At 34.6% G+C, this 13,204-nt stretch overlaps 1 protein-coding gene across 8 annotated transcripts in view; it reads left to right on the top strand.

The window, feature by feature from the left end:
* The window catches only part of HDX (highly divergent homeobox), a 193,789-nt gene that overhangs the window by 156,906 nt on the left and 23,679 nt on the right, over positions 1-13,204 (top strand). For all 8 annotated transcript variants that reach the window (XM_074029324.1, XM_074029322.1, XM_065538698.2 and 5 more), the window contains one exon: positions 9,611-9,818. In XM_074029324.1, coding sequence (XP_073885425.1) covers positions 9,611-9,818 — 208 coding nt within the window. The remainder of the gene's footprint in view (positions 1-9,610; positions 9,819-13,204) is intronic.

Raw genomic sequence — 13,204 nt, 5'->3', positions numbered from 1 at the left:
CCTGCTATAGTAAAATATTTTAGATTGGCTGTCTTATAAACAGCATAAATTTATTCTTAATTCTTCTGGAGTCTGAGGAATCAAGGACCAAGGTGCTGGAAGGTCCAAAGTATGGACAGCCCACTTTCTAGACAGCTATCTTTTTGCTGTAACCTCACATGGCAGAAGGGGCAAGGAATCTCTCTGGGGTCTCCTTTATAAAAGCACTAATCTTATTTATGAGAGATCCATTCTTATTATCTATTTACCTCCAAAAGGCCCCACCTCTTAACACTATTACCTTGGGGGTTGGGAATTTAACATGTTAATTTGGAGTAGGGGAGACAAATATTCAGACCATAGCGGACTCTAAGATTAATTCAATTATCTATGATTCTGTAAAAATGTAATAAACCCATTAGCATTGTATTTATACATTGAATCATTTTTCCAGTGCCTTCTACTTTTGAGGAATATCCAAAGAGGAAATAGTTTAGCTTTGGTTTGCAATAAAATCTCACATGCTTCCAATATTCACATAACATATTATTTTACCTTTATCTTTGCACATTTTGTATTCACTCATTTCTCTCAAAAAGGGTGCAAAAGAAGTTGAAGATAAATAGAAACTTGGTTTCTGCCTTTTTTTTCTTCACTCTTCTCCAGCTTTTATGACCCAAATGAAGCAGAAATCATCCTGCGGAGACTGGTGTTTTCCTCCTTCTACTCATACCATCATTTTCACAAACACTAGTGGCTAAGATTTTTGTAAAAGAAAAGCTTCTGCATTTACAATTTGTTAAGTGTTCATAGGTAGAAAATAGAGAGATTCCATGACAATTTTAAGAAACTTTAGTAAGCAATTGCCATTCTTTATCTTTTCTGAATTATAGCAATCAATTTTCAACGTTATGATGTAATGACAAATTGGGTGCTAGAGTCAATAATAATTTAATTGTACATTATAAATTCACTAAAAGAGCATAATTGGACAGTTTGTAACACAAAAGATAAATGCTTGAAGGGATGGATACTCAGTGTTCCATGATGTGATTATTATGCTTTGCATGCCTGTACCAAAATGTTTCATGCACCTCGTAAATATATACACCTAACATATACCCACAAAAATTAAAAATAAAAAAGTGTTAAAAAGAAAAAATAAATGGAATTCTCCTTTTTAAACTAGTATTTCTCCTATGAAAGAGGTTATCAAAGCTAAGAAAATTAATATCCGTACATATTTTTATTTCATACTAGGCAATTTTCTCTTTTGTGTGTACTTTATTCATGTGTTTCAAACTTCACATTTAGTGTCAATCCTAAATACATACAAGGAACTACATTTTATAAACTTGAAGGGAAAATTCCCCCCATCAAATATAAAGAAGAATTCATCTTTTTGAACTAACTAAATAGTTCTTCTGTTTTGCCCTGCATATTTTTTGAAATCTTACCAAGTACAAAGTTAACTTCATTCATGCTTTTTATTGGCACAAAGAGTAGCTAAGGTGGCTTTGTATTTACGTTGCCCTATTGTGTAGAAGAAATTCTAGTTGATATAAAGGGCATCATAATCAAATTTAGAGCTGAAACTCTAAACTGTTATTTAGTGGTTTTCTACGCTGCTTTAGGTTTTAAGAATCCTTTTTGACATGACAAAACTAGAAAGGTTACAAGTTCTAGTCATAAAATGGTCTTTCTGAAAATTGCATAAGAAACATGGGAATAAAATTGGTTTCAGACTGTTGCTTCTGAGAAAATGGAGTAGACATAATTTTCCCTGTTCTTCTCATTAAGTAGAACTAAAATCCCTGGACATTATATAACTAGGAAACATAAGAAGAATCTGAAGGGTGGAAAGAAGTCACATCTGCTAGGGACCATGGGACCCCATGAATGACACTCACACAATGGTGAGTTTCCTGCGTTTTCGTTTGCTTCATATGCCCCAGAATAGATACTGGAAAAGCCAACAATCTAGAAACACCAGTAGGTGCAAACAAATGGAAAAAAGGAAAGAAAAAGGAAAGCCTGGCCTCTCTCAGCAAAGAACCAGGAAAAGGGCAGTCTAACATGACAGAAAATGTTTAGATAATGACCTCTTTACTTCAGCCAAATACCACGGGGAAAAACTGCAGCCACACCCAGCCCTACAAGAAAAGGCCAAGTGGAGGACCAAGACTTCTGCCTCACCACGTTGTGGAACAGCTAGATGCCCCCACCCCAGCAAAACAAAACAAAACAAAACAAACAAACAAACAAACAAAAAACACTCACTGATGGAATGGTGTCAGATAAGAAAGAGTGGAGAGCTGGATTAAAAATCCATTCTCCACCATTCCCTTGCAATGTCACTAGAAGACTTTTATTCCCTCCTGCACTTAGAGGTGATGATGAGCCCTTCCTCCTCCTCATTGGCGTGGTATCAGAAGATGCCTGTTGGAGCTCCTGGACTCCCAACTCCACCCAGGAGTAAAACGAGTCTCCTTCCCCAGTGGATGTCAATGGAAATCCAATGGACAACCTGGAATTTTACCCTCTTGTGACTGTCATAAGATAGGTAGATAGATAGATAGATAGATAGATAGATAGATAGATAGATAGATAAATAGATAGACAGATAGATAGATAGCCTGGATCAATCACTAAAAAGTCATACAAAGGGATACAGAAAAGTTCTATACATAAATATAAATGGAATTCTAAATATTTAAAAATACACCACAGGAATGCTGGGGAAAAATACAACTAAAGACATTAAAAGAAATGAAGGCAGAAAATGAAATGAAATATTTAAGCTTTAACATAGAAATAATTGCATTAAATTTAAATGATCTAAATTCACAAACTAAAAAATAGAGACTTGCAAATTGGATTTTTAAAAATGACCTAACTTGATGTTGTCTACAATAAGTTAAAATATCATGATGTGTGTAGTTTGAAAATAAAAGACTATAAAACATACAGAATGCAAATATGAATCAAAATAAAGCAGGAGTTTATACAATAATATAAGATAAAGTAGGCCGGGCGCAGTGGCTCAAGCCTGTAATCCCAGCACTTTGGGAGGCCGAGACGGGCAGATCACGAGGTCAGGAGATCGAGACCATCCTGGCGAACACGGTGAAACCCCGTCTCTACTAAAAAGTACAAAAAAACTAGCCGGGCGAGGTGGCGGGCGCCTGTAATCCCAGCTACTCGGAGGCTGAGGCAGGAGAATGGCCTAAACTTGGGAGGTGGAGCTTGCAGTGAGCTGAGATCCAGCCACTGCACTCCCGCCTGGGCGACAGAGCGAAACTCCATCTCAAAAAAAAAAAAAAAAAAAAAAAAAAAAAAGAGATAAAGTAGACTTCAGAGCAAAGGAAATTACAGGGGACAAAGTGGGACACTATATAATAATAACAAGGTAAATTATATCAAGGAGACATTGCAATTCTGAATGTGTATACATCAGGTATCACAGAACTACAAAACATGAGAAGCAACAACTAAAAATTCTGAAAAGAAAAATAAGAAAATCCAAAATTATATTTGGAGATTTCATCACCCTTCTCTCAACAACTCCTATAGTTATTACATAGAAGAATATTAGTCATATAGAAGAACCCCAAAACACCCTCAATCAATAAGGTCTAATTGACTAATAGAAGGCACAACCCAACAGAAATAAAATACACACTTTTCAAGTGCTCATGGAACACACGAAAAGATAGAGTAAATCCTGGACCATAAGACAAACCTCAATAAATTCTAAAAATCTAAATCATACAGAATATGTTCCTGACCACTATTGCATCAAAGCAGAAACCAATAACAGAAAGATGCCAGAAAAATCTCCACACACTTAGAGGTTATGCAAGACACTTCTAATAATCCATGGGTCAAAGAGGGAGTCTTTTTCAGTTTTTACAGATTTCAGGGTATAAGTGCAGCTTCATTACACACATATGTTGTGTGGTGGTGAAGTCTGGGCTTTGAGTGTACCTGTCACTCAAATAGTGAACATTGTACCCAACAGGTGATTTTTCAACCCTCACCCGTCTTCCACCCTCCTACCTTTTAGAGTTTTCATTGTCTATTATTCCACTCTCTATTGCCATGGGTGCCCACTGTTTAACACCCACTTACAAGTTATATCATGTGGTATTTGACTTTCTGTTTGAGTTATTTCACTTAGAATAATGGCCTGTAGTTCCATTTATGTTACTACAAAAGACATGATTTTATTCTTTTTTATGGCTGAGTAGTATTCTATGGTACACATGCACACATAGGGTTAGGGTTAGGATTAAGGTCAGGGGTTAAGGATGTTAGGGGTTAGGGCTGTTATATATATATGTGTATATATACACACACACATATAAACATATAGATGTACATATATACACACACATATACACATCTATTTGATAAAAATTATGTTAATTTTGTAAATTATGTTTTAACATCTATATGTTTATATATGTGTGCATATATGTGTATGTAAACATATAAATGTATATATGTGTGTATATATAAACATATAGATGTACATATATACACACATACATAATCTATGTTTATATATATATGTGTGTGTGTGTGTGTGTGTATATATATATGGAACAACCCTAACCCTAACTCCTAACCTCCTTAACCCCTAACCCTAACCATATGTGTGCACGCGTGCACACACACACACACACACACACACACACATATGTATATAAAACTTTATTAAAGAAGTCATAGGGAATAAAATGAAATTAGACTCTAGTTTCTGGTCTGGCATGTGAGGAGCCTAGAAGTTGTCATTCATCTTAACAAATAAAACGTTGAACAAACTGAAAATCAACAATTCTTCTTAGATATGACAGATAAGTGAAGTTACTGGGCAAACCACTGACCCCAAAATTGGTGAGACAAATAGGCAGATACAGAGAATCACAACTTACTGGAGCAGAATTCCATGAGCAGAAACCTCCATGGGAACCAGTACCAAGGCAGGAAAACCTAAATTGTAACTGATGAATTGCTGGAGGCTCAGTGTAGACAAGTCAGAAAGTTCGAAACTCCAGCATGAGCAATCATGGAGGGGGTGATACTTTTGTGAGTTTTACTCCCAGAGGCTGTATCAGATTCTCACTGTGAATATTGGAGAAAAACTCCCTCACGCTCTTGACAGGAAGAGTGGAAAAGTAACCATTTTTAAGAAACATTAGAACATTCTGTTAAGAAAGCCTGCTCTTAAGAACAAATATTTTACCAGAGCCTAGCCTATTGGGATTTTACCATGACCTACCTATCCTAGGGCAAAAATAAACAACAATTATAACCAAATACAGTCCCCTTTAGCCATTCTGTCCCACCTAAGGTAGAGGAAAAACTGATAAACACTTGTAAAGTTCACAGGCCATGGCAAAGGTTCACTAAAAGACTGAGATCTCATCATAGGACTATAGGATGCTTTACCTTCCTCCTAACCTTAACACTACATCACCAAATGCCTAGTTCTTTCAGTTCTTTTAACCCAGTACATCATGTTTAACTTTTAATAAAAAATGACAAGGCATACCAAAAGGCAAAAAACAAACAAAAACAAAACAACAAAAGAATTTGAAGAGACAGAGCAAGCATCAGAACTACATTCATACATGACAGGGATGTTAGAATTGTCAGACCAGGAATTGGAAAGAACTATGATTAACATGCTAAGGGCACTAATGGAAAAAGTAGACAACATGCAAGAACAGAATGGTAATGTAAACAGAGGCATGAACATTCTAAGAAAGGATCAAAAACAAATGCTAGAGACCAAAAACAGTAACTGAAGTGAAGAATGCTTTTGATGGTCTCATTAGCAGACTGGACATGACTGTGGAAAGAATTTCTGAACTTAATGATATATCAATAGAAACTTCCAAAACTGGAGAGCATAAAACAAAAATACTGATTAAAAATGGAACATAATATACAAAAATGTGGGATAAATATAACAGATGCAACATATGTCCAATGGGAATACCACCAGAAAGAGAAAAAAAAGGAAAATAGAACAGAAGAAATATTCAAAACCATAATAACTGAGAATTTTCCCTAAATTAATGTAATATATCAAACCACAGATCCACAATGCTTGGAGTATGCCAAGCAGGATAAATGCAAAACAAACAATAAAAAACGACACCTAGGCATATCATACTCAACTGCAAAAATCAATGATAAAGAAAAAGAATTCAAAGAAGCCAGAGGGGAAAAACAAATACCTTAATTACAGAGGAGCAGCAGTAAGAATTAAATCTGACTTTTCCTCAGAAACCATGCAAGCAAGAAGGCAGTAGAATGAAATATTTAAAGTGTTGAGAGGAAAAAACAAACAATACCAACCCACAATTCTGTACTCAGTGAAATTATCCTTCAAATGTGAAGGACAAATAGACTTTTTCAGACAAAAATTGAAGGGATGTGTTGCCAGTAGAACTGCCTTGCAGGAAATGTTGAAAAGTCCTTCAGATACAAGGGAAATCATATAGGTCAGAAATGCAGAGCTACATAAAGAAAGGAAGAGTATTAGAGAAAGAATATTGAAGGTAAAAGTACATTGAACAGTACAAAAGGAATAAAATGCCAAATTTGTGGGATGCAGATAAAGTAGTGTTGACAGCAAAATGTATCATAATGAGTACATTAGAAAACAGGAAACTCTCAAATAAATAATCTAAACTCCCACCTTAAGAAACTAGACAAAAGCTGGACATGGTGGCTGGAGAGCACTTGCAGTTCTAGCTACTCAGGAGGCTGAGATGGGAGAATTGCTTGAGCCCAGGAGTTCAAGCCTACAGTGAACTATGATCACATTACTGTGACAGAGTGAGATCCTATCTCTAAAAAAAGAAGATAGTGAAAAAAATGGAAACTAGAAAAAGACGACAAAATAAACACAAAGCAAACAGAAGGAAGGAAATAACTAAGGTATGAACAAAAATGAATGAAACAGAAAAAAAAAAGAAAACATTTACTTTAGCTTCTGCAAAATTAAACACTTAGGTATAAATTTAGGCACAAGGTCTGCATGAAGAAAACTACAAAACTCTGATAAAAGAAATCAAACATCTAAATAAATGGAGAGATATTCCATGGACATGGATAGAACAACTCAATTATATCAAGGTTTCAGTTCTTTTCCAACTTGATCTATAGATTCAATGCAATCCCAATCAAAACCCCAGAAGTTACTTTTCTTCTGTGGATTGTGGTTTTTATTACCATTTCTAAGAATTCTTCACTAATCCTGAAGCCCCAAAGATTCTCCTCTATGCCCTCTTGTAAAAGTTTTAAAGTTTTATTTTTTATATTTAAATCTATGAAGCATTTTGAGTTCATTTTTGTATAAGGTGTGAGATTTAGGACAGGGTCTGTTTTTGTTTTCCTATGAATATCCAGTCGCTCCAGCATTGTTTCTTGAAAAAAATACCCTTCCCCTATTAAATTCTTTTTGTACCTTTGTCAAAAGTCAGCTAAGCTGGTCATACTAGTGTAAGACTATTTCTGGGTTCTCTATTCTGTTTCAGTGATCTGTGGCTAGCCCTCTGCTAATAGCACACACTGTTGATTACTGTAAGTATATAATGTCTTGAAATTAGGTAGATATATTCTTTCCACTTTATTCTTTTTTATTCAATACTGTTTTAGCCATACTCACTCATTTTATTTTCACATGAATTTTAGAATTGTCTCATATGTATCTACAAAAATCTTGCTGGAATTTGATAAAAATTATGTTAAACTATGTATAATGTAATGTGATCATAGTTCACTGCAGCCTTGAACTCCTGGGTTCCAGCAATCCTCCCACCTCAGCTTCCCGAATATATGCAACTACAGGTGCTCACCAGTCACCAGGCCCACGTTAAACTGTGTTTAACAATTAGATGTTTGCCAAGTTTACCAATCTTTTCAGTGAACCCATTGTTTATTATTTTAAATTAATATCCTTTATTTTTTTGAGCAGTGTTAAGTTTGTGCTGCAAAAGACTAAACAGGACAGAAATTCAAGCTACAGACTGGGAGCAAATATTTGCAAACCACATATATGACATATAACTCATATTTAGTATATATAAAGAACTTCTCAAAACTCAACACTGAAAACAAACAAGCACTTCAATTAGAAAATTAAGAGACATTTCACTGAAAAGGATGGCAAATATATGGATGACAAATAAGCACATGGAAATATGGTCAACATTAAGAACTTGTTGAGCTGTTGCTACATACACCTATGAGAACAGCTAAAAGTTTTTAGAAAATACTGACAATACTAAATGATAGCAAGAATGCTAAGAAACTAGATCTCTCATATATTGCTGATAAGAATGTAAAATGGAACAGTTTCTCTGGAAAACAATTTGACAGTTTCTTATAAAACTTAACATATAGCCATATGATCCATAATTTGCATCCTTGTGCCTATATCCTAGAAAAATAAAAACAATGTCTACATAAAACCTGCAAGTTACTGTTCACAATGGCTTTATATATAATAAGCAAAAAATTTGAAGCAATGCAAGCATCCTTCAACAGGTAAATGGTTAAACAAACATGGGTAAACATATATCATGGAATACTGCTTAGCAATAAAAATGAATGGGCTCAATACACACAACTTGAATGAATCTCCAGGGAATTGTGCTGAATTGAAAAAGTTGATTTCAAAAGGTCACATGCTGCATGATTCCATTTATATAATATTCTTGAAAAACCACAGTTATGGAGACAGAAAACAGATTAGGGATAGTGGGAAGGAGAGGAAGAGGAATGGTGTGATAAAGGGACATAGAACTATACACACATATTGTACAGTATCAATTTCCTTTTTATGATATTTTGCTATAGTTATGTAAGATGGAAGTTGGAGAAGACGGAGTGAAGAATAAACAAGACTTATCTTTGAAACTTCCCATGACTCTAAAATTATTTCATTACAAAATGTCTTCAAAATTGGTTGTAAATTTAGTAAAATGAAATTTCAGAGTGCTTGAAATGCCAAGGTAATAATATGGAGCCAAACAAAATTAACAGAGGGCACATTTTTGCATAGGAAGAACAAGATTAGAAATAGGATATGAATTAGAGTTATAGCTGTTTGAAAAAGAACCAGTTTATTTTTCTTTTGAAAGATTTGGTGAATCGTTTTCTTGAGAAACAAAACAAAAACAGAAAAAAGTCATCCTCATTAGACTACATGTTGCTTAAAAATATGAATATTTATATAAATACCTTCTTTCTGCTAATAAATATTTTAAAGTAAAAGTCATAACTATTAACATTTTGAGGTGATTGACATGCTGACCATCATGAGTCTATCATTATAAAATCTGTACATGTATTGAAACCTCACACTGTCACACTGTACCCCATAACCATGTACAATTATTATGTGTCAATTATAAATAAAATAAATAAGTTATAAAAATATAAAACATAATTATTTTTATTTTAGCATATTGACATAAACGTTTTTATCTTTCTATGTACCCATTTATTCCTTTAAATCCTATTTTATGCAGCATTCATTCATTATTTTACTGGCCAGAACTGCTAAGTTCTCTATGCTTACAAAAATTCCTCCTATATTTCTCTTATAAAGACTTGGATTGGGAATCGAAGAAGGAAATATCGTTTAATGGGGATTGAAGTTCCACCTCCAAGAGGAGGCCCTGCTGATTTCTCTGAGCAGCCTGAGTCTGGTTCTTTATCTGCACTCACACCAGGAGAGGAAGCTGGGCCTGAAGTAGGAGAGGATAATGACAGAAATGATGAAGTATCCATCTGTTTGTCTGAAGGAAGCTCTCAAGGTACTTTATATGCTGAATCTTCTAATAATAGCCTTTGTAAATTTGATGCATTTTTTACTTGCTTTTCAGCTTACTGCACTTCAAGTCTAGAGTCTTCAAAACATTTGGCCAAGTATTTGAAAAGAATAGATTTATTTTTAATACCTCCACCTAAACAATCTCCCACATCGTCATCACAAGGAACATTCATCTACAACAATAATAATCTCTTACATTTATAAATGTTATTACAATTCATACATTACAATTAAGTAAATGATTTTTATTTTATTGGAATTCTAGTCAGTTTAGGTCAGAGCATTATAAACACACTATAATGAAAGAGTATGGCATAATATAACAAATACCAGGCTAGTAGTCAGGAAATCTGGATGCAACTCCTAGCTTTTCATGCGATTTTTCATGAGACTTTCATGCAAAGTATTTAATTGGGCTTTAGTTTCCTCATCTGCTAAAGATAATTAGTCTGGATTATCTTTATGATACCTCTCAATGTTTCTCTAAAAGAGAATTCAAATAATATCATGTAATGGCACTATCTGTTCATGAGAAGTATGTTTCATTTGTCCTCAAGCATAGATATGATTCTCTTCTGACATATTTTTATTAACACTTTTATTGAGATTTAATTTACACATCATAAAATTCATCCATTGTAAGGCCATGTGAGGTGACTAATGCCTCTAATCCCAGAACTTTGGAAGACTGTTATGGAATGATTGCTTGAACTCAGGAGTTCGAAATCAGCCAGGGCAACATTATGAGACCTCATCTCTACAAAAAGTGGTTTTTGGTTTGTTCGTTTGTTTGTTTTTGTTTTTGTTGTTGTTGTTTTAATTAGCTACAGTCCCAGCTACTCAGGAGTCTAAGGTGAGAGGATCACTTGAGCCCTGGAGTTTGAGGCTGCAGGGAGCTCAAGTGATTGTGCCACTGTACTCCAACCTGGATGACAGAGTGACACCCTGTCTCAAAATATAATCATTCATTTTAAATATAGAATTCAATGATTTTTAGTAAATTTTATTCAATTCTACAACCATCATCATCACTGAAATCTGAATTTATATCACTTTCATCACTCCAATAATTCCCTTTAGCCCCTTTGCAGTCACTCCCTCTCCCCACTCTAAACTTTAGGAAGTCACTGATCTGCTTTATGATGATATAAATTTGTCTTTTCTGGGCATTTTCTATAAATTGAATCATACAATATATAGGATTTTGTATCCGTGATTGAGAAACAAAAAGGATCATGACGTTTCTCATTTTGCTTTTGGTTTCATTGAGCTCTGTTTAGAATACTTACAATATATTTTCCAGTTTATTTTTTGCCTTTTAATTTTGCTTATGATGTTTTCCGATGTCAGATTTTCTTTTGTAATTTTTAAGTTTTCAAATCTACCAATACTTTCCTTTATGGTTTCTGACTTTGGGTCATAATTACAGTCTTTCCTTGTACTACAATCATGTAAATATACCCCTACATTTGTCTCTAGTATCCTTATAGTTTAATTTGTACAACTTGATATTTATTTCACCTAGAATTAATTTTGCTTTAAGATGTGTGAATACATCCAATTTTATTTTTCCAAATGGTTAACTAATAGTCCCTACACCATCTGTTGAATAACTCATCTTTTACCAGTGAGTTGGAATGTAGCTTTTTATTAAATACACACACACACACTCTCTCACACACACACATATACACACACATGCAGGCATACACATATACACATGTGGGTCAAATGTGAGACTTCTTATTGTTACACTGATCTGATGGTTTACAACTCTGGCTTTATAAAATGTCTTAATATCCGGTAGGGCAATCATTCTTCTTTGCTTTGTAGTAGATTGATTATTGAATTGTTTAGTCATACAATTTGAACTGTTTAAGCGTGCCTTTTCCAAATCTCCTTCCCCAAAATTCATTCGAGATTTTTCTTGGCATTGTATTAAACTTAGAGAATACTGTAGGAAGATGAATTCAGCTTTGCATGTATTGAATTTTATATAGTGTTTGGACATCCATGTAGAGCTGTCCAAGCAGGTCTTTGGATAATATGAGTGTGAAACTCAGATGAGGGCTTAAGACATAAGAAGAAATATGGAAGTCACCCACATTGAGGCAAAAAATATCTAACCATGAAAATTGAAGATTTAGTTAAGTGAAAAAATGAAAAACAAGAAAGGACAATGAACAAAGACTGTGTATTGATAAATGTCCAGATTTGGGCGTTGGAGGAGAAAAGGGAGCCACTGAAAGAACATCCAGAAACAGAAGAAGCAGGACAGTATGCTTTTCCTAAAACCAAGGAAAGAGTCAGGTGCAGTGGCATGCCTGTAGTCTCAGCTACTTGGAAAGCTGAGGCGAAAAAGATCCCTTGAGGTTGGGAGTTTGACACTTCCGTGTGTTCTGATTGCACCTGTGAATAGCCACTATACTCCAGCCTGGGCAACATAGTGACTTCTGTCTCTCAAATTAAGAAAAATAAATAAATAAAGAGATTTCAGAAGGAAGAGGTGTCATTATTTCAGTAGTTAAGTGAAAAAATGAAAAAAGTCTCATGGTCTCATAGAAGTTAGGTAGAAAAAGGGATGAGAAAGCCATTGAATTTGGTGCTTTAGAAATTCTTTTAAAAAAGCAATTAACTGCATGGGAAGAGGAGAGGCAAACAGATTGCAGTAGGTTGAGTAATGAAAGGGAAAGCAAATCTACTAGTATTAAGAGGGCCATGTATTTAAAGATCAGGTATTTGAAAGGTTATCAATGTGAATATTCAAGTTTCTCTCTCTCTCTCTCTCTCTCTCTCTCTCTCTCTCTCTCTCACTCTCTCTTCTCTTTCTCTCTCTCTCTCCTAACATTTGTTATTCATATTGAAGATGATACAAGAGAATTGAGTGTACAGGAAAATAGTGAGGCAGATTTTAAAATTATCAAGAAAAAAAGAAACATTGCACCATTTCCAAGCCCTTTATTTCTAATATAATTGGTCCTTTAAACCATTTCTGTCTTTTGTTAGTGTTTACTAAATTGCATGTGCCTGGAGATACTTGGATATTCCCAGTGACTCATGACTGGTGTTTTAGAGCCTGCTGAATAGTGGCTGGTTGAAGGAGAGTGGGGAAGTAGAGATTTGTGTGTTTCTGTGCCTGAGTGGGTAAGCTGAGAGAAAATATTCAGAGAAAGTACAGAAGACCCTAAGTGAAATTTCATTTCCCAACTCCCACTTCTCCACCTAAAAGATAATTTTAAAAAATAAGTAGTTGAAGAAAAAAAGTGAAAGTTAATTTTAAAGACCACTTAATGGTCCACTCTGAATGGACCACTGCTCCTACACTGACATTCTTTGTCATGGTGTGTTCTTTAAATCGCCGGCACAGTA

The sequence above is a fragment of the Macaca fascicularis genome, chromosome X (genome assembly GCF_037993035.2).
Source record: "Macaca fascicularis isolate 582-1 chromosome X, T2T-MFA8v1.1".
In the NCBI taxonomy this organism is placed as follows: domain Eukaryota; kingdom Metazoa; phylum Chordata; class Mammalia; order Primates; family Cercopithecidae; genus Macaca; species Macaca fascicularis.
This window is presented reverse-complemented; position numbering and strand designations above follow the sequence as displayed.